A 20,995-nucleotide genomic window follows, 5' to 3' on the forward strand; every position below is an offset into this window, starting at 1 on the left:
GGTTATGCACCTTTCCCCTCAGAATTCTACTCCTGGGTACCATGTTGAAGTGCTCTTCCTCCATACAAGAAGAGGGTTTTGCATTTGACACCAAGCATGTCTCCATTTGATATCTATATGGACGCTATTTTTAGTGGGGGTCATTTGGACTTACTGCAGCTGATTAAACCTCTTCCCTACCTTGGAACACTGAGCTCATTTGGACCCCCTATCTGCCTCTCGTACCACCTGTTTCCACATCTGACACTTTGCATTGCTAACCATCCCCATCCTCCCTTCGTCCACTCAATTCTGCCGTTGCCCAAGTCCAGCTGCTTTTGCATCAGACTGAGTTTGTCCCTCCCGCGTAACATTGCTCATCTCTGTACACTATAGATGGGAGTTCTTATTCTTATGAGAATTGCCATGTACAAGTACAGGAAACCCCAATCACCAAGTGGCAAGTTATCAACACTAAGTGGGTGTTGACAGGCAGCTCGCCAATTGGATGGGGTAACATATCCGGGAGGTCCTCTGTGGAGGCTTCAAGCCTATCACAGTAAGAAAAAAAATTACTGCACTGCAAAAGGAGGCCATTCAGCCCCTCTAGTCTGCACTGACCCTCTGAAAGAGCAATCTACCTAGGCTCACTCCCCTGCCCTATCCTTGTAACCCCACCTAACCAACACATCCTTGGACACTAAGAGGTCATTTTAGCATGGCCATCCACCTAACCTGCACATCTTTGGACTGTGGGAGGAAACCGGAGCACTCAGTGTAAACCCATGCAGACATGGGGAGAACGTGCAAACTCTCACAGACAGTCACCCAAGGTCGGAATCAAACCTCGGGTCCTTAGTGCTGTGAGGCAGCAGTGCTAACCTAAATGGAAGGGATTGGCAAAAACATGGCTCTACGGTTTTTCAGTGGTTTCTATTTGTCCTTTTAAGAACTACAGGTCAGAATGCTCAATGCCAAATACCAGTGGGCAGAGTCTGCATTCCTACAAAATTATATTGTAGTCCAATTGATGTAATTCTCCCTTTTTTGGAGTGGTCTCAATCAATCTATTTAAAGCCGCTGATGATTAGGCTGGTTAATGCCTGGCATGGTGCATGCACTGACATTTGCACATTAAAATTACAAATGTGATCCTACAGCCAACATAGGACTCAACCTAAACAGGTTCCCCCTCTGTTTAGGGCAAGAGTGCTGGGCACCCATCTGAAGGTCTGTTGGCAAATTAAATCAGGCAGGCAAACAGATGCGTAAGGCGCCCACCAGAATCCCTTCTGCGGGCCACCAATTGTTTTAGGTGAGAAATGTGCCTTTTCCCATTGCAAGTTGAGTAAATTTTTCAAGATACCAAACTCCCATGGAGTAATCATTAACCCATTTCAAGGATCCCCTTCCTCACCCGTAACTCTAGTTGAGTTGTGTTTCAATTATGCTGCCACGCCAATCCTGTCCAGTGTTGAAGATGAAATTCAGACCCAGTGTTAAGAGCGTTGGTTGATTAAAATTGTGTTGGTTGTATTAGTTTTTATGTCACTTACATTTCTCCAGAACCTTCCGAGTGGTATGAATAATTTCTCTGAGGTGACATTATGCCTACGGGAGAACTGAGTCAACGGTGGCTAAAAATGAATGATTGAGGAATACACAAGTGTATTTCCCCAGCGATTGTCGCAGTATCTAATTTCAGGTGACAAAAATGACTCTTTGTAATTTTGACTCGAAGAAATGTGTTCAATTTTAGAACAAGTACAAAGAAGACTTTGAGAAGGAAAGGGGAAAACCATATGCTATTGTCTCGGACACACCAGAGCTGAAGAGAATTCGGAAGGCTCAGGAACAGCTCAGTGAGGTGAGGAAAATGGATACTAAATTTGAAGACGTTGTATTTTCCACTTAGGAATGCAATTATCCTAGCTAGTCCATACATTGGAGAAACATTAGACCTTCATCAATCAGTCTTCCATGAGTTCCTTTCATCGTCCCTCTACCATTACCAACCCCCGACTCTCCATGCACTGTAAACCTTTCTAATTGACGCAGTGTTTATGTCAGAAACCTTCCCTCTACGTAAGGAACATCGGATGTAGAATTAGGAGTAGGCCATTCAGCCCTTTGAGCCTGTTCTGCCATTTATTAAGATCATGGCTGATCTGCTTGTGGTCCCTGATGCTCGATCAATAACTCCAGAAGCGAGATTGGAGACAATTGAAGGCTTTATTACACTAGATGTTTCCCCCAGCAGCGCAGGTACAGAAGGCAGCTGCTGGGGAGACACGGGCTCTTATACTCCGCCTTACCGGGCGGAACCAGCAGGCAGACTTAACCAATGAAAACAGTACCTCCTACACCAATGGTCTTACAGCATTACAGGGTACCGTAATACCTCTAATACCGACTACCACATTCACCCCCTGTTAAAAAAAGAGAGTCCGGCGGGGGTGGTGGCCTCGCATTACACAGTGGTAGAGGTTAAGATTATGGAGGTACCCGGTAGACATCAGTCCAGTGGTTTTCCATTGTTACATTGCAACTATTTACAAAATTTATTTACAGTTCAGAATGAAGCAATTAGTCGATCGGGGGCCCTGGTCGTCCTCTGCGATCATCGTAGCTTCGGTGGTGATGCAGGCGCCGGCTCGGACATCTGTGGCTCCGGGAGCGTGGCTTTGGCTTCATCGGCAGCTTCATCGCCCCTAGACTGGACCGGTGGGAGGACCGATCCACCTGTGAAGGGGGTGGCTGTGGGGTGCGCCGGTGGGAGGGAGGGTGGGATTGGTGGTGGGGGTGTGTGGGGATCCAGCGGGCGGCAGGTCCCGTAGGGAGACCATATCCTGTCGGCCGTTGGGGTACGCCACGTAGGTGTACTGAGGGTTAGCGTGGAGGAGATGGGCCCTCTCGACCAATGGGTCCCACTTGTGCGCCCGCAAGTGTTTGCGGAGCAGGATAGGTCCAGGAGCTGCCAGCCAGGTTGGGAGCGAGGTCCCGGACGAGGACTTCCTAGGGAAGACATGGAGACGTTCGTGAGGTGTTTGGTTGGTCGTGGTACACAGCAGTGACCGGGTGGAGTGGAGGGCATCCAGGATGACCTCCTGCCAGCGGGAGACTGGGAGATTCCTGGATTGTAGGGCCAGTAGGACGGTCTTCCAGACCGTTCCGTTCTCCCTCTCTACCTGTCCGTTTCCCTGGGGTTGTAACTGGTCGTCCTGCTCGAGGCAATGCCCTTGTTGAGCAGGAATTGATGCAGTTCGTTGCTCATAAAGGAGGACCCCCTATCGCTGTGTATGTAGGCGGGGAAACCGAACAGCGTAAAGATACTGTGGAGAGCTTTTATGACGGTGGCTGCGGTCATGTCGGGGCAGGGAATGGCGAATGGGAACCAGGAGTACTCGTCAATCACGTTCAGGAAGTACGTGTTGTGGTCGGTGGAGGGGAGGGGCCTTTCGAAGTCCATACTGAGGCGTTCAAAGGGACGGGAAGCCTTTAGCAGGTATGCTTTCTCTGACCTGTAGAAGTGCGGCTTGCACTCCGCGCAGATTTGGCAATTCCTGGTGGCTGTCCTGACCTTCTCGATGGAGTAGGGCAGGTTGCGGGTTTTAATGAAATGGAAGAATCGAGGGACCCCTGGGTGGCAGAGGTCTTCGTGGAGGGCTCGGAGGCGGTCCACTTGTGCGTTGGCACATGTACCGCGGGATAGGGCATCAGGAGGCTCGTTTAGCTTCCCGGGACGATATAAGATCTCATAGTTGTAGGTGGAGAGTTCGATCCTCCACCGTAAGATCTTGTTGTTCTTTATCTTGCCTCGCTGTGCATTATCGAACATGAAGGCCACCGACCGTTGATCAGTGAGGAGAGTGAATCTTTTGCCGGCCAGGTAATGCCTCCAATGCCGCACAGCTTCTACTATGGCCTGGGCCTACTTTTTAACTGAGGAATGGCCGATTTCTGAAGGCCACGGGTCTGCCCGCTTGGTTGAGGGTGGCCGCCAGAGCTACGTCGGACGCGTTGCTCTTACTTGGAAGGGGAGGGACTCGTCGATGGCGTGCATCGTGGCCCTTGCGATGTCCGCTTTGATGCGGCTGAAGGCCTGGCGGGCCTCTGTCGACAGGGGAAAAACCGTGGATTGGATTAACGGGCGGGCCTTGTCTGCATAGTTGGGGATCCACTGGGCATAATAAGAGAAAAATCCCAGGCAGCGTTTCAGGGCCTTGGAGCAGTGGGGGAGGGGGAACTCCATGAGGGGGCGCATGCGTTCAGGGTCTGGGCCTATAACTCCATCATGCAGTACGTAGCCAAGGATGGCTAGACGGTCGGTGCTGAACACACATTTATCCTTGTTATATGTGAGATGAAGGATTTTTGCGGTATGGAGGAATTTTCAGAGGTTGGTGTCGTGGTCTTGCTGGTTGTGGCCGCAGATGGTGACATTGTCGAGGTACGAAAACGTGGCCCGCAAACCGTACCGGTCAACCATTCGGTCCATCTCTCGTTGGAAGACCGAGACTCCATTAGTGACTCCATTTAGGGCAGCACGGTAGCATGGTGGTTAGCACAATTGCTTCACAGCTCCAGGGTCCCAGGTTCGATTCCCGGCTTGGCTCACTGTCTATGCGGAGTCTGCACGTTCTCCCTGTGTGTGCGTGGGTTTCCTCCGGGTGCTCCGGTTTCCTCCCACAGTCCAAAGATGTGCAGGTTAGGTGGATTGGCCATGCTAAATTGCCATTAGTGTCCAAAATTGCCCTTAGTGTTGGGTGGGGTTACTGCGTTATGGGGATAGGGTGGAGGGTGTGGGCTTGGGTAGGGTGCTCTTTCAAAGAGCTGGTGCAGACTCGATGGGTCGAATGGCCTCCTTCTGCACTGTAAATTCTAAAAAAGCTCTCCTCAATGCACTTTAAGAATTCCGCCCCCTCTAAGCTTTGCACCCTTTGCCTATTCCAATTAATATTAGGGCAGTTGAAATCCCCTACTATTATTACTCTCTTATTTTTACACTTCTCTCAAAGGTCACTGCTCTGTTGCCAGAGGCTTATAGCTTGAAGGGCCACTCCACATCAAGCATATCTGACCAAGAGTCTCGCCTGCTCTTACTTTCTGCCTTGGTGTGTTGGAAGGATTTTGCAGGTTGATACTCAACCTATTTGTTCCCGCTATGGACGCACTTCCCTTGGCCATCAAGTGCTTGAGTGGGACTCAAACCCAGAGCTTCTGGTTTAGAGATAGGGTCACTACCCACTGCGTCACAAAACCTCACACCATAAGGAGCGGTTATGACAAATAGTGTAGAGGGAGAAAAAAATAGAAGGATATGTCAATAGGGTTAGAGAGAGGTAATAAGAGTGTGGATGACAAATGCCGACAAAGATCTGTTGGGTTTAATGGTCTGTTTTTGTGCTGTAGACTCAATGTAATATTCTGTGAAGCTATACATGTAATATTCTGTAAAGCTATACATTTCTGATTCTGCTTTTTTTAATTATAAAGGTCAAGTATCGTTCAGAAGGTGACAAGGTAAAGACTATGTGCCATGTTGATGGGAAGGCCCGGGATATCGAACATGCCAAAAATGTTTCCCAGTTAGTTAGCAAGGTAACGTTACTTACAGTACATTGTCAATACAGAGATTGAGTGTAGTTTACATCTTACGCCATCTCCTTGTACAACACAAATCTACTGCCTCTACAAATCAATTTAGTGACACATCTATTGAATTGCCTATTCCAGGTGTTGTACAAACAGAAATGGGAAGATACCAAGGATGTCTACCAACTTCCACCAGATGCTCCTGAGCTTGTGCGTGCTGTGAAATTCGCTGCAAACTTCAGTCCGGTAAATATATCTATTCATCAAACAAAGCTGTAGCAAATACAAAGCAGACATACCTGTGATTCTTGGCATCTTGTTTCAGAACACCCACACTGTTTTGAAAAAGACACAAAATAAATAATTCAGTTGCCATAGTGTCTAAGAGTTGGGCTGTTCTGATAAGGTGGGGGGGTATAATTGAGAGCTGATGGAAGTTGTGCTGGAATGCCTGCCAACAACCAGTACCCTGCCCTGAGGAATGCACAAGTTATTTTGTGTTTGTTTATGCGATGTGGGTGATGCTGGCTGGGCCATATCAGAGGGCATTGAAGAGTCAACCACATTTTTGTGGATCCGGAGCCATATCCGGAGCCATATTTAGGCCAGCTCCCTAAGGGGGCATTAGTGAACCAGATGGGTTTATACGACAAAGATCAAAGAACAATTCAGCAGAGGAACAGGCCCTTCAGCCCTCCAAGCCTGTACAAGTCAGGATACTAAACCTTGGCCAAAACCCTCAGCACTTCCTTGTGCTGTATCTCTCTATACCCATCCTATCCATGTATTTGTCAAGGTGCCTTTTGAACGCTGTTAATATATCTGCTTCTACAACCTCCCTTGGCAATGCGTTCCAGGCACTCACCACCCTCTGTATAATAAACCTGCCTCGCACATCTCCTCTAAACCATGGCCACGGACCTTAAACCTATTCCCCCTGGTGACTGACCCCTCCACCCTGGGAAAGAGTGCCTGCCTATCCACTCAATCCATGCCCCTCATCATCTTGTAGACCTCTATCATGTCACCCCTCAACCTCCGTTGTTCTAATGAAAACAATCCGAGCCTATTCAGCCTCTGCACAGAGCTAACACCTTCCAGACCAGGCAACATCCTGGCAAACCTCCTCTGCACCCTCTCCAATGCCTCCACATCCTTCTGGTAGCATGGCGACCAGAATTGTGCACAATATTCCAAGTGCAGCCTTACCAAAGTTCTATACAACTGCAGCATGGCTTGTCAGTTTTTATACTTGATGCCTCATCCAATTAAGGCAAGCAATCTGTATACTTTCTTGACTCCCTTGTCCACTTGTGTTGCCACTTTCAAAGATCTGTGGACAATTGACAATGGTTTCATGGTCATCATTAGAATAATTCCACATTTTTATTGAATTCACCATGACCGATGTCATGGTGGGATTCAAACCCTGGTCTCAGGTCTCTAGATGACTCGCCCAGTGGCAATACCTCTATGCCACCATCCCCTGGCTGGCCTTGTGGAGGTGAGGGTTCTGAGGTACACCGTGGGCTCTCCTAAATTTGAGGATCTAGATTTCTAAAAATGTGGATGCTAAAAGAGTGCCCCGAAAACCTTTGTAAAGAGTTACACGTTCGAAGGCAGTACACATATCGAGATTGCTTGAATACAGGAAGGCCCGATACCACCCACATCCTTGCCCCACTTTCCCCCCTCGCCCCCCAGCCCATCATGGCCTTTCCAGGCTAAATGTTAGTCACTATTTTGTGAGCTGCCATTTTGTGAATACCAAACCAAAGAGTAAAATCTGAATACTTGGCAGCAGTGAAATATCTCCCGCACAAAAAGCCTACACAGTGAGTGGAATTCTCCCGTTCAATGGTGAACTGGAGGGAAGGGGGGTGGTATGGGCAAAATTCAATGGAAGGCCCAAAAATTGTTTTTATGCCAACGTAAATTTACAGCGCGATCTTCTCCTGGCGCCCGGATACAACCACTGAATACAAGTCAGCAGGCCTGCCCCACCACAGAATACAGCGTAGAACACCTGCTGGCATACTCAATGGGGTGGGAAGATTTTGCATGTTTTCCCGCTGGCCTCCACAGTGGGAAACATTCCATGTTCCCGCCCCCTCCATGGGACTTAGTCTCCAGATAAGAAAATTTTGCCCAATGAGGATACAGAATCATTGGGTGGATAAATGAGGATCCTTAAACTTATGCTCTTAACGTTTCAATCCTTCAAAGGTGTAACCTGATTTGCCAAGTTCTGTTACTTCAGTCACCGATGGACTATCTGGTCCTGCAATTTTCCACAGTCGTCTGAAAACCTAGCTCACAATTTTATTGCTGCTTTAATCGTGCGGTCATATCAGTCTACTTAAATATATTTTTTGACTGTCTGCAAAAACAAACTTTCAAGAAAACCTTTTGGCTGGCTCGCAGGTGACCTGTTCCTATTGGTGTGCCCTTCTTGAGATGAAGGCTTGGAGATGCATAAGAATGGGATAGAGTAACTCGCTCTGCAGACAAGTCCCTGGATTTTTCTCTGCTCCCTCCAAATACTGGAACTGAGATTAGGAATACACATTGTAAAAAACTATGGGCTAAAATCCCCAGGTTCTCTGTCACTGCGCGTCAAATACAGAAGCAGCCAAGGACAACCTTGCTGTCCAGTAAATGTCGCCTAGCAACAGCAAGAATTTAGTCTATCATTTCATTTTCAGCATCAATGTCTATTTTGTGAAAAACAATTATTTTTAATTCCAATTAATATGTCACAAGTTGAATTAATGTTCATTGTTTTTCTTGCCTTGAAGAAATTATATAAAGAAGCCTGGGAGGAAGAAAAGCCTTTCTACTATCCTTACGCTGACAGTCCGGAGCTGAGGCGAGTTGCCAGTGCACAGAAAGCTCTGAGCGATGTAAGTGACTTGAACATTAAATATTCAGGGTTTTGTTGGGTGTGAGACTTTAGAACAATAATCACCAGAACTAAGAGTGATGTTTGGTCATTTACAAAGTTACCAACAAAGAAGGAAAAGCTTTGCAAGAGTCAGACAGCTACGCAGCGCAGGAGGCCATTTGACCCAATGCTTCTGTGTTGGCCCCTTGCAAATGAAACTCCCTTTCCCAGCTCCTTCCCCACCATTCAGCAAACATGTCCTTTTCAAGAACTCTCCAGTTCCCTCTTAGCGATGTGGCTGCTTTCAGCGCCCTGTCAGATAATCCATTCCATCAGTAAAAATGAAGCAGAAAATCACCCTTGCAGCGTTTAAGACAGATAAAAGTTTGAAACTCTTGCACTACTGTCAGGGTTTCAGTTGATGATTTGCTTTTACTGTGCCATACAAATCTGCCAAATGTCCAAGACATCCTCTCTCCGTTACTTCCTTGAAAAGCTAAAAATAGCCAAACTTCTTTAACCTTTCCTCTTGATTGGTCAGTCTGACATTGTTCATGATCAGGATATGCCCCTTCTGATCAAAACTGGCCACAGCGCTCTAAAATAAGAATCTTTATTGGCACAAGTAGGCTCACATTAACACTGGAATGAAGTTACTGTGAAAAGCCCCTAGTCGCCACACTCTGGTGCCTGTTCGGGTACACAGAGGGGAATTCAGAATGTCCAAATTGCCTAACAGCATGTCTTTTGGGACTTTTGTGCCTGAGTTCACAGGCAACAAGGGCAGTTCTCCATTCCGGTCAGTCGTTTTGCTTATTATAAATCAGGGTTCTTACATTCCAGTTGCCGAAACTGAGTTTAATTGATATGTTGTACATCAAGTCAAATAACATCCCGACACCTCTTACAAATTCACAATAAGCTATTTCAGCAACGTTGCCAATTATTTTTGCTCCGCAGGCAGCAATTAACACTCGTTAGTATTAAGTATCATTTTATTACTAAAATGATAAATGTCAAATCATGAAGCATTGCGAGAGATGAATCATCCACAGCACAATAAATAGTCTGAAGGTCTGGCTATTTATTTATTTTCGTTAACAAACCAATTTCCTCTTTCCACCAGATCGAATATAAGAAAGGACACAATGAACAAATGTCAAAGTACACTTCGCTGGCAGATCCACCAGATGTCGAGCTAGCCAGAAAGGTCGACAATCAGCTCAGTAATGTGAGTACCAACAATAACAGCATGGAAGAGAAGGAAAGATGCTCTAAGGCACCCATAGAGGTGTAATCAAATAAAACCATCCATGTCAAGCCAAAGAAGGGAATGTTAGGAGGGATGACTAAAGGAGTACTGAAAGGGATCCTGTTTAAAGCGGATCTTAAAGGAGAAGAAGCAGGAGGATGAGGGGCTTTGAGTCAGGGAATTCCGGATTCCTGAGAGTAATATCTAGGTGGCTGTAGTCATGCCGGCCAATGTCCGGCTGAAGACAGGTGGATGCAGTAGACACCAAAGGCTGGGGGAATGCTACACTCTGTGGGATTGTAGGGCTGGTAGATGTTATTGTAATGGGAGCTAATGCCATGAAATTATTGAAAGGTGTGGATGAGAATTTTAATTGGGAATCTATGTAGGTTAATGAAGACAGATGAAATACAGGCAGCTGAATGTTGGATAAACAAACGTTAATGGAGGGTAGAGGGAGGCTAGTCAAGAGAGCAATGAAATAATCACATTTGAAAATGACACAGGCATGGATAAGGCCTGAGGCAGGATTGGTCTCCAGAAATACTATGGGGCAGAATTGTAAGATTGCTCCGCTGGCAGGTTTGCAGGCAGAAGATGGGGAGCAATAAAATTTACCAGATGGCCTTCTCACTGTCCTCCTACCCTCACTGACCTTTCTCCAATTTCATGGTAGGATGACTGAGGCCCAGGCCAGCCAATCCTTGCCCCAATTGAAGATCTTGGGCGAAATTCTCCGTTATCGGCGGAAAGTCCGCCGATCGGCGCAAAGAATGGCGCAAATCCGACTTGCGTCACGGCGGAAGAATGGGTCGATAGTCTCCGGCCCGAAATGGGCTAGCAGCGACGTAACGGGATCCGCGCTTGCGTAGTGGTTCACGCCATGCAGCGTCATACGCGCCGCACGGCGTGACGGCTCATAAGGCCGCGCTGCTCCCCCCCACCCGACCGGAACACCCGACCGCAACACCCGACTGGATGGCTGGCCGCCGCTCAGCCCCGAGGTTCGAGTCACGCGATGTGGAGGCGCTCCTGGACGCGGTGGAGCAGAGGAGGGACGCCCTGTATCCCGGGCACGGCCGCAGAGCTGCCCCACGCCACAGCCGGCGTCTGTGGAGGAAAGTGGCAGAGGCTGTCACCGCTGTGGCCCTGACACCACGGACAGGCACCCAGTGCCACAAGAAGGTGAACGACCTCGTCAGAGCAGGCAGGGTGAGCCTCCCATATCCGCCCTCCCCCATATCCCCCCTCCCCCATATCCCCCCTCCCCCATATCCCCCCTCCCCATATCCCCCCTCCCCCATATCCCCCCTCCCCATATCCCCCCTCCCCCATATCCCCCATATCCCCCCCTCCCCATATCCCCCATATCCCCCCTCCCCCATATCCCCCCTCCCCCATATCCCCCCTCCCCATATCCCCCCTCCCCCATATCCCCCCTCCCCCATATCCCCCCTCCCCCATATCCCCCCTCCCCCATATCCCCCCTCCCCCATATCTCCCATAACCCCCCTTTCCCCATATCCCCCCCTCCCCCATATCCCCCCTCCCCATATCCCCCCTCCCCCATATCCCCCCTCCCCATATCCCCCTCCCCCATTTCCCCCCTCCCCCATATCCCCCCCTCCCCCATATCCCCCCTCCCCCATATGCCCCCTCCCCCATATCCCCCCTCCCCCATATCCCCCCTCCCCCATATCCCCCCTCCCCCATATCCCCCCTCCCCTATATCCCCCTCCCCCGTATCACCTGATCACTGCCTGATGTCTAACCATGCATGCTTCATTGTGTATCGCAGGACCAAACGTCCAGGCACCCATCCCCGCAGATGCAGACCGTCCGCAGGATGCCCCTCGGAGACCACGGGAGACGGAGAGACCCGCACCCTCCAGCATGTGACGCCCGCAGGATGCCCCTCGCACACCACGGGAGACGGAGAGACCTGGAGCAACAGGAGACAACACCCCCGTCACGTGCGGGAGCGACCACCCAGCGACGAGGGGGGCAGCCACAGGCCCCCGTCACATCCGAGCCAGGACACCACTACCCAGGACACCACTACCCAGGACACCACTACCCGGGACACCACTACCCAGGACACCCCTACCCGGGACACCACTACCCGGGACAGCAGTACCCGGGACAGCACTACCCAGGAAGACGAAATACCGGACAGTGACTCAGAGTGGATGGGTGGAGACGAACCCCCACCCCAAAGTGCCATGGACTCAGAGTGGGATGAAGAGCACGACACAACGCCACTGCTGTCACCAACACCCTCCACCATCGCAGAAACACTCACCACGGTTGGGCACTTTAGTGATGAGGCGTCTGGTACACTCACTGGTGCGCACAACACAGCCGTCCCGGTACAGCAGGTGGAGGTAGGAGCAGCAGAGGGACCGGGCGGTCGGAGGGCAGCCCAGCCCAAGCGAACATCTGCCGCCCAGATGGATCCCGGGTTCCTGGAGTTACCACACCCACACATAGATCCGATGCAACCACCGACCCGGAGACGAGCGAAGAGGATGACGGGCGGCTTGCGGCGGCTGCGGTCGCAGGTGGAGGAGTCCACCCGCGTGCAGGAGCTGGGAGTGGTGCCGGTCATGCGTGCCACCCAGGCTGACACCGCACGGGTGGCGTCCGGGGTGGAGGCAATGGGTGCGACGGTGTCAGACATGGGGAACGGTTTGCGAGGCCTGGGGCTTTCCGTGCAGGCGGCGTCTGTGGCCCAGGAAATGGCTGCCCTCTCACAGGAGGCCATGAGCCAGTGCCAGCGCCAGATGGCAGAGGCGCTCAACACCATAGCCCAGTCTCAGCAGGCCATGGCCCAGTCTCAGCAGGCCATGGCCTAGTCTCTGCAGGCCATGGCCCAGTCTCTGCAGGCCATCGCTGAGGGCATCGGCGCCAGTGGCCATGTGCGAGCCGGCGTCGCACTGTCACAGACAGGGTTTGCCAACCCCCTGGGCTCTATGGCTGCAAACCTGCAGACCCCTGTCGATACCAGCACGGGCCTCCAGGACTGGAAGCGCCAGATGTCGGGGGGGGGCATCGGATGGCCAGTCCGTTCGCATCCCCCGCCCATGTAGAGGCCTGGGGGCCATCCGGCACCCCGAAGGAGGAGGAAGTGGTGTGGTCCGTCCCGGCTCCCTCTGTAGGGGTGGTCCCGGTACACCGCGACACCTCGGACTCCCCCCCTTCCGTCCCAGGTGCATCGGGTGGGCAACGGGCAGGACAGGCTGGCAGCTCGCCATCCCAGTCGCCGGGCCGCAGCCTGGCCCATCTAGGCCAGGACGCCCCAGGAAACGGCCGCCAAAGGGATCCAGTGTCAGAGGGCAGGAATCACAGGAGCCCACCTCCAGTTCTGCTGTACCGTCTGGGGAACCACGTAGACGTAGTCAAAGGGCCCGTAAGGCCAAACAATTAGACACTGAGTAAGTTGGCACGGTTGCAGGGCACAGATGAGTTTTAGGGGCTAGGGCACGTGCATGAACTCCTTTGGTTATTAAAGTCAATGTTACACCTACAGAAGCTGCCTTTGTGCTCTGTCCAAAGTGTGCGGGGGTGTCATGTACGTTGAGCGCAAGTGTGTGTGTGAGGGGTGGTCTTACCTCAGTCCCAGGTGAGTCTGCCCCCTTCCCCCTGGGCCGCCATCAACATCCCCCGGGCAGAGGACGGGACCGTGCGCTGCAGTGTCACAGCTGCATGCAGGGATGGTCCGGGTGGATGGTGGTACTGTGGCCATGGGTCACACATAGTCCAACGATGTAGAGCCAGGAGCTCACCGCAGGGCGGGTTGTCATCGTCCTCCATGGACTGCGATAGACACGCGTCCACCCGCAACTGTGTGAGCCCGGCCCGTTGTGCAGGTGGATCGGCAATGGGGGGGGTGTGGTGTGCATGCGGGTGGGGTGGGTGGGGTTGGGGAGGGGGGTGAGGGTGCTGGGTGGGTGGATGGGTGGGGGGTGTGGGTGGTCGGCTGTTGCCATGGTGTGCGGTCTGTGGCCATACTACCCGATTCCCACGCCCATCTAGTCAGTGAAGTGGGCGTCTATCAGTCTGTCCCGTGCCCGCTGGGCCAGCCGGTAACGGTGGACAGCCACCCGCCTGTGTCTACCCCATCTGCCCTGACCATTACCCCCATCCCCCTCATCTGGGGAGGACTGCGCCTCTTCCTGCTGCTCCTCCAGTCCGCCCTCCTCTGCCTGCGGCACATCGCCCCTCTGCTGGGCTATGTTGTGCAGGACGCAGCACACCACAATGATGCGGCCGACCCTATCTGACCGATACTGGAAGGCGCCCCCAGAGAGGTCCAGGCACCTGAAACGCATCTTCAGCACGCCAAAGCACCTCTCTATCACTCCCCTTGTCGCTACATGGGCATCATTGTAGCGGTTCTCCGCCTCATTGAGTGGCCTCCGTATAGGCGTCATCAGCCACGATCGCAATGGGTAGCCCCTGTCGCCCAGCAACCAGCCCCTCAGCCGGGGATGGCGTCCCTCGTACATGCCAGTGATGGATGACCGCGACAACACAAATGATTCGTGTACACTGCCTGGGTGACGGGCGCAGACGTGCAGGATCATCATGTGGTGGTCGCAGACCACCTGTACGTTCATCGAATAGGTCCCCTTCCTATTAGTGAACACGGCCCTGTTACCTGCAAGTGGCCGCACGGCGACGTGCATCCCATCGATCGCGCCCTGGACCATGGGGAACCCGGCCACGGCAGAGAAGCCCACGGCCCGGGCACCTTGGCTGGCCCGGTCCACGGGGAAGCGGATGTAGCGGTGCGCCATGGCATATAGGGCATCTGTCACTGCCCGGATGCACCGGTGCACCGATGTCTGCGATATGCCGGACAGGTCCCCACTCGGTGCCTGGAATGACCCCGTTGCATAAAAGTTCAGGGCCACCGTAACCTTGACGGACACGGGGAGAGGGTGTCCCCCGCCAGTGCCACGCGGTGACAGGTGTGCCAGCAGGTGGCAGATGTGTGCCATGGTTTCCCGGCTCATCCGGAGTCTCCTCCTGCATTCCCGGTCCGTGAGGTCCTGGTATGACTGCCTGGGCCGGTACACACGGGGCGCCCTCGGGTGCCTCCGTTGCCGTGGGGCCGCGACGTCCTCCTCCCCCTCCTCGTCCTGTCGGTCAGGTGTCCCTCCAGCCTGGGCGGCTGTCGGCTGCCCCTCTGCAGCAGCCTGCGCCACCTCTCTGGCACGCTCCTCCTCCTCCTCCTCCTCATCCAGGGCAACATAGACATGAGCGGCTGCCGCCACGCGGCCAACATCGCTGGATGATCGGAAAACATGATGGCCTGGTGGGGGAGGGGAACGACGACATGTCATCATTGCCCATATCCCCTCCTCCCCCCAGCCAGGTGGCATGGACCGCATGGGTCCAACTGTTGGAGGCTGGCACCTGGCCATGTGGACCAACTCACTTGGCCTCCCATCCCCCTCCCCGGCACGGACCCCCCCATCCCCCTCCCCAGCACGGACCCCCCCCCATCCCCCTCCCCAGCACGGACCCCCCCCCCATCCCCCTCCCCGGCACGGACCCCCCCCCCCAACCTCCACCCTGGCACGGACCCCCCCATCCCCCTCCCCAGCAAGGACCCCCCCACCAGCACGGACCCCCCCGCCATCCCCCTCCCCAGCACGGACCCCCCCCCCTCCAACCTCCACCCTGGCACGGACCCCCCCCCAAACCTCCACCCCGGCACGGACCCCCCCATCCCCCTCCCCAGCACGGACCCCCCCTCCATCCACCTCCCCAGCACGGACCCCCCCCACCCCCCTCCCCGGCACGGACCCCCCCATCCCCCTCCCCAGCACGGACCCCCCACCATCCCCCTCCCCGGCACGGACCCCCCCCCAACCTCCACCCCGGCACGGACCCCCCCCCCAGCCTCCACCCCGGCACGTATCCCCCCCCATCCCCCTCCCCGGCACGGACCCCCCCCCCAACCTCCACCCTGGCACGGACCCCCCCCAACCTCCACCCCGGCACGGACCCCCCCATCCCCCTCCCCAGCACGGACCCCCCACCATCCCCCTCCCCGGCACGGACCCCCCCCCAACCTCCACCCCGGCACGGACCCCCCCCCCAGCCTCCACCCCGGCACGGACCCCCCCCCATCCCCCTCCCCGGCACGGACCCCCCCCCCAACCTCCACCCTGGCACGGAACCCCCCCCAACCTCCACCCCGGCACGGACCCCCCCACCCCCCTCCCCAGCACGGACCCCCCCATCCCCCTCCCCGGCATGGACCCCCACAACCTCCACCCCGGCACGGACCCCCCCATCCCCCTCCCCGGCACGGACCCCCCTCCCGGCACTCCCCCGGAGCCCAGCCTACTCTAACCCCCCCCGCCGCACACACACACACAAGCCGAGACACACCTCTCCTCACGCATTCAGACTGTGGCCACGCCATTGCCTGCCCAGAGCCAACCCCCCAGGCCGTCACTCACCTCCACGCTGGTCGGCGTGAGCTTGGAGCACCGGGTCACGCCGATGAAAAGGAGGTTTGATTCACGTCGACGTGAACGGTCATCACGTCGACGGGACTTCGGCCCATCCGGAAGGGAGAATATCGGCAGGCCGAAAATCGGCTGCCTTGCGCAGACCCGTGACATTCTCCGCGGCAGCGGCGACATTACCGCCCCGCCGACTTTTCTCCCTTCGGAGACTTCGGCAACCGGCGGGGGCGGGATTCACGGTGGCCAACGGCCATTCTCCGACCCTCTGGGGGGGTCGGAGAATGACGCCCCTTAAGTGGGCAATAATTGTCTCATTTGGGTGCTTTCCTGCCTGGATTCTATGAGGCTGATGAGGGAATTTGAGGTTGGGGGGAAGCCTGGCAAGTCACCCTGCTCATTGGGAAAGTGGGGGTGCGCTTCCTTCAATGACTTACTTTCCACATCAGGCACACTTTACCAAAATCTGCACCCTGCTTCCTCTCCAACAACTCCTCGCCCCTCCCTCCTCACTTCCCCAGGCCTATCAATCCCCCCCCCCCCCCCCCGCGTCAAAATCATCTTCACTTACCTGATCCTGAACACCGGGACTTTGAATCTGGGGACTGCTGATAGTCCCAGTCCTGGCCATTGCTGCTACTGGAGCTAATGGGACTACAGAGCAGCCAGCCAACCTGATCGGGCCTTCTTCCTGAGTGAGGAGAGGACACCCCACCTCTGCGGAGCAGTAAATGGCTGTGGGGCAGCCAGTATCGGTGGGGATATGTTCCGCACCGACTCTTCGAGGTGGCGGGGTGAGGGGAACACTGCCATCCAAAAAATCGTGTCCATGGTTTCTGTATCGCTAAGGATGTGGGGTCAGAGTTTAGCTTTGAATGGACGCTGAGGTTCTGAACAGCCTAAATTAGCCCACCGCTGTGGCCAAAGAGAAGAATGGAATTGGTGACAAGCATTCAGAGCTTGAGGTACAGTCTGAAGCTAACACCTTTGATCTAGTCAAAGTTTAACTGGAGGAAACTGGAGCTGGATATTAGACAGACGCCTGACAACACAGAGTCAATGCAAGGGTGCAAACAAGTGCTGGAGAGGTAGAGGTGAGTTCTTCAACATACATGTGGAAGTGGGTCCCACACCATTGTTGTCTGGGGAACAGCAAGTAGATGAGTACGAGGAAGGATGTAGGTGAGTAAGAGGAAGGTTGTAGAGGGGAAAGGATCACCGATAGATCCAAGATTGGATTCAAGGATCATAGTATGGGGAAAGGAAGCACCTTGATTAATAGGGACACCCTGACAATTATGGAAGGTATATTCATGTCTGTACCTCTTTAAACTGAGAGAGTAAAGATGAAATACATCCCAAGCGAATGTTCAGGATGGAAGAAATGAAAGGATTTACTGTGGGTGAGGGCAGCAAAGGTAAAGGCAAGGGTGTGTTTGAGTGGACTGACAGTGGCAGAAGTATTATGGGCCGGCGAAGAAGTTGGACACTTTTCAATTGCAATTGTTAGTTGATGTGTTGGGTGCTCTGGATCCGTGGAAAACATACAGGTCACCAACACTTAAAATAGTACATCACTATTTTATTAAGTTAGAAACTGTTGAACATACTTTCACTGTGGGTTAACACGATTTTTAGATTAAACTAAAGACCTATTCCTGTCCTAACCAGTCTATGCACTCAGCACATGGTGAAGATCTGTGCTGTACGCTGTAAGCTCTGTCCTTCTGAGAGGCTGCATCCCAAATGAACGGGAACTCTGATGCCCTCTGTCTATATAGTGATTGTGCTCTAACTGGTGATTGGCTGCGGTGTTGTGTGTGTTGATTGGTCTTGCTGTGTGTCCATCAGTGTGTGTGTGTCTGCGCCATGATATACTGGTGTATGTTATGACATTAGTGACTTTGGAGAAAGTTTTTTCCAGGGTGTCCCCAGGTGGAAATGAGAATGGAAGGGAATCGGGATGTGGGTGGTGACGGATATAACGAAACGGTCCGATAGAGCCTTGTCCGTGACCTGAGAACATAGCAGTAGAAAAGGCCGTGTGAGTTGGCTGTGCTTAAATGGATGCGATTTTTTAATGGTATGGGGAGATTGAGACAGGACAGAGGGCAGTTAAATCGGGGGATGGAAAATCTCTGTTAAAATGGAGTCGAGAATCACTGAGGAGTGCAGAGACTGAAGGGAGAAACAGAAATATCTCAGGGAGAAGCTTGATGTTTGCTGGCACGAGTCATTGTTAAAATTGTCACTCCCTGGAATGCTGATCTCCGTGCTACAGAACTTCTGCAGAGCTTAGACAGTATTTTTAATTCAAAAAATTATAAACCAGTAAATATCTTTACACTTGACGATCAGGCAGATTATCTGATAGGCCTGTTTAGCAGTCAGATTGAATTAACATAATGGGATTTTCCACAGTAGTTTCTCAAGTGGACAGGTATTTTGCATATGCAAATTACAACGTCACCTTCCATTATCAAGCGGGTTACTTACTTTGAAGAACAGTAGATATGCTTCTGAAAAATTTGCGTTGATTGGACTGCACTTTAATGATGCTGCTGACATAAAATAATCGGGGAGATAGAACAATCAGATCTGTGCCATTCACCGCACTTGTCAATCTCCATCTCATCTGTCATTTTAACATCTAATTATTAGGGAAATTTGAACATCTTAATTTTAATAAATATCCACCTAGTGTTGTATTTCAACTGATTAGAGTGCAGGGGACTGTGTGCCTTATCCACACTTAATAAATCAACCGAGAAACGATCCAAGACAATTTTAATGAATTAGAATATCGTCGTAATTTTTCTGCTCTTCAGAATTACCATGGTGATATACTTCTGGAATTGTTTTTGGAATCTGCCAAATTTGGGTTAATTTTCTGCGGAGATTTTAATCAGTTTTTCTTTTACACTACAAATGACTTACTGATACCCTACATCAAGACTGCCAATTACCCAAATATAATCAAAAATGGAGGTAATAAGAAAAGTATAACTGTAAATTTTCTTACAGCTTAAGTATCATGCAGCCCACAAAAAGAATAACGGCAAGTGGAGCCAGACGCCTTGCTACGAGGTTGCAGTTGCCCGAATGAATGCTGACAATTTGAGCTCCGTAAGTTTTTTTTCTAAAACTAGTCCAGTTTGTTAATTGAAAAAAGTTAAGGTGAAAAAGTTTAAGGAGTTGATGTGTGCACTGCCCATAAACCAGGCAAATCCCAGAGTCAGCCAACTCTCTTTTTATGATTCGAATGACTACAGCACAGGAGGAGGCCATTCAGCCTATTGAGTTTGACCGACTCTCTGAAGGACCACCCTACCTCGGGCCACTCCCCCACCCCATCCCCAAAACCCAGTAAACTCACCTAACCTGAACACTAAGGGGCAATTTTAGCATGGCCAATCCACCAAACCTGCACATCTTCGGACTGTGGGAGGAAACCGGAGCACCCGGAGGAAATCCACGCTGATTCGGGGAGAAAGTGCAAACTCCACACGGGCCAGAATTGAACCTGGGTCCCTTGTGCTGTGAGGCAGCAGTGCTAAGGTGGTCTCAGTTGAGATGAATTGATTAGTTGGTTTCAGTTGAGATGAATTAAGTGAAGCTACCATAAGTCCCAGCCACGAAGGGGAAGAAACAGTTGAAAGTTTCCATCTCAATCCCTGTTGTTGGGCTAGGAGGTGGATGCTTGTAATTTGTAACTCCGTCAATTAATATAAAAGTGTGTAAAAGTTGGCTTCAGTTTCATCAGTCACCAACTGGCTTTCTGGGGAAGAAAAGTTCGAAGCACAGGAGATCCGAGTAAGTGATTCAAATGGAGGTTTATGTATAACCAAAAGAAAAGGCCGTGATGCGACAGATAGCACATAGGTCCCAACCGGGAAGACCGATCGTGCCGGACCCAATCCGGGCAGGCTTTTAAAGGTTGATTCCATGAGACTCAGCTGACGGGCCTCTGCCCATCAGCATGGGAGCTTGTATTAGAACATAGAACATAGAACATACAGTGCAGAAGGAGGCCATTCGGCCCATCGAGTCTGCACCGACCCACAAGATCCATGGGGTGATCAATTTGGTCATCCCGGTGGGTCTCTTGAGGGTCATTACAGAGGTCGCAGCATTCCAAATGTGATCGAGCCAAAATCTTGTTCAAGGATAGTTTGACGAGCTTTGTTTTATCCTGAAGAATCCTTTTAATAAACCCAACACCCTATTCGCTTTGACTATGGCTTTTCAGCATCAGATATGAAACTCTAGAGGGTTATGAACTATCTAAAACAACTGACTTGTTTGTGCCTTTTCTCCTTTTTAATCAGCGAAAATACACCGAGGACTATGAGGATATGAAAGACCAAATTTACTTCATGCAGACTGAAACTCCCGAATATGCAGCCAATAAGCGTGTTAAGAACGCCACAAGTGCGGTAGGTTATTTATAGTATTGTTCATCTGGTGTACTCACTGCCATTTACTTTTTGTTTAAAACTATCAATACCCCTGTTGAAATATGGGGCTGTATTTAATGTTGGTCACGGAGGACCTATCTCATAGAGTCACGGTGTCATAGATGTTTACAGCATGGAAACAGGCCCAAGCGCCCAGCTGGTCCATGCAGCCAGTTTCTATCACTAAGCCGGTCCTACTTGCCCGCATTTGGCCCATATCCCTCTATACCCACCCTGCCCATGTGACTGTCTAACTGTTTTTTAAAGGAAAAAATTGTACCCGGCTCTACCACTGCCTCTGGAAGCTCAATCCAGATGCTCACCACCCTCTGTGTGAAGAAATTTC

At 52.1% G+C, this 20,995-nt stretch overlaps 1 protein-coding gene across 50 annotated transcripts in view; it reads left to right on the forward strand.

The window, feature by feature from the left end:
• Window positions 1-20,995, forward strand: part of neb (nebulin) — a 376,446-nt gene that overhangs the window by 26,285 nt on the left and 329,166 nt on the right. For all 50 annotated transcript variants that reach the window (XM_072470732.1, XM_072470804.1, XM_072470803.1 and 47 more), the window contains 7 exons: window positions 1,739-1,846; window positions 5,476-5,580; window positions 5,716-5,820; window positions 8,373-8,477; window positions 9,585-9,689; window positions 19,217-19,318; window positions 20,521-20,628. In XM_072470732.1, coding sequence (XP_072326833.1) covers window positions 1,739-1,846; window positions 5,476-5,580; window positions 5,716-5,820; window positions 8,373-8,477; window positions 9,585-9,689; window positions 19,217-19,318; window positions 20,521-20,628 — 738 coding nt within the window. The remainder of the gene's footprint in view (window positions 1-1,738; window positions 1,847-5,475; window positions 5,581-5,715; window positions 5,821-8,372; window positions 8,478-9,584; window positions 9,690-19,216; window positions 19,319-20,520; window positions 20,629-20,995) is intronic.

The sequence above is a fragment of the Scyliorhinus torazame genome, chromosome 2, assembly GCF_047496885.1.
Source record: "Scyliorhinus torazame isolate Kashiwa2021f chromosome 2, sScyTor2.1, whole genome shotgun sequence".
Taxonomy (NCBI): Eukaryota; Metazoa; Chordata; class Chondrichthyes; order Carcharhiniformes; family Scyliorhinidae; genus Scyliorhinus; species Scyliorhinus torazame.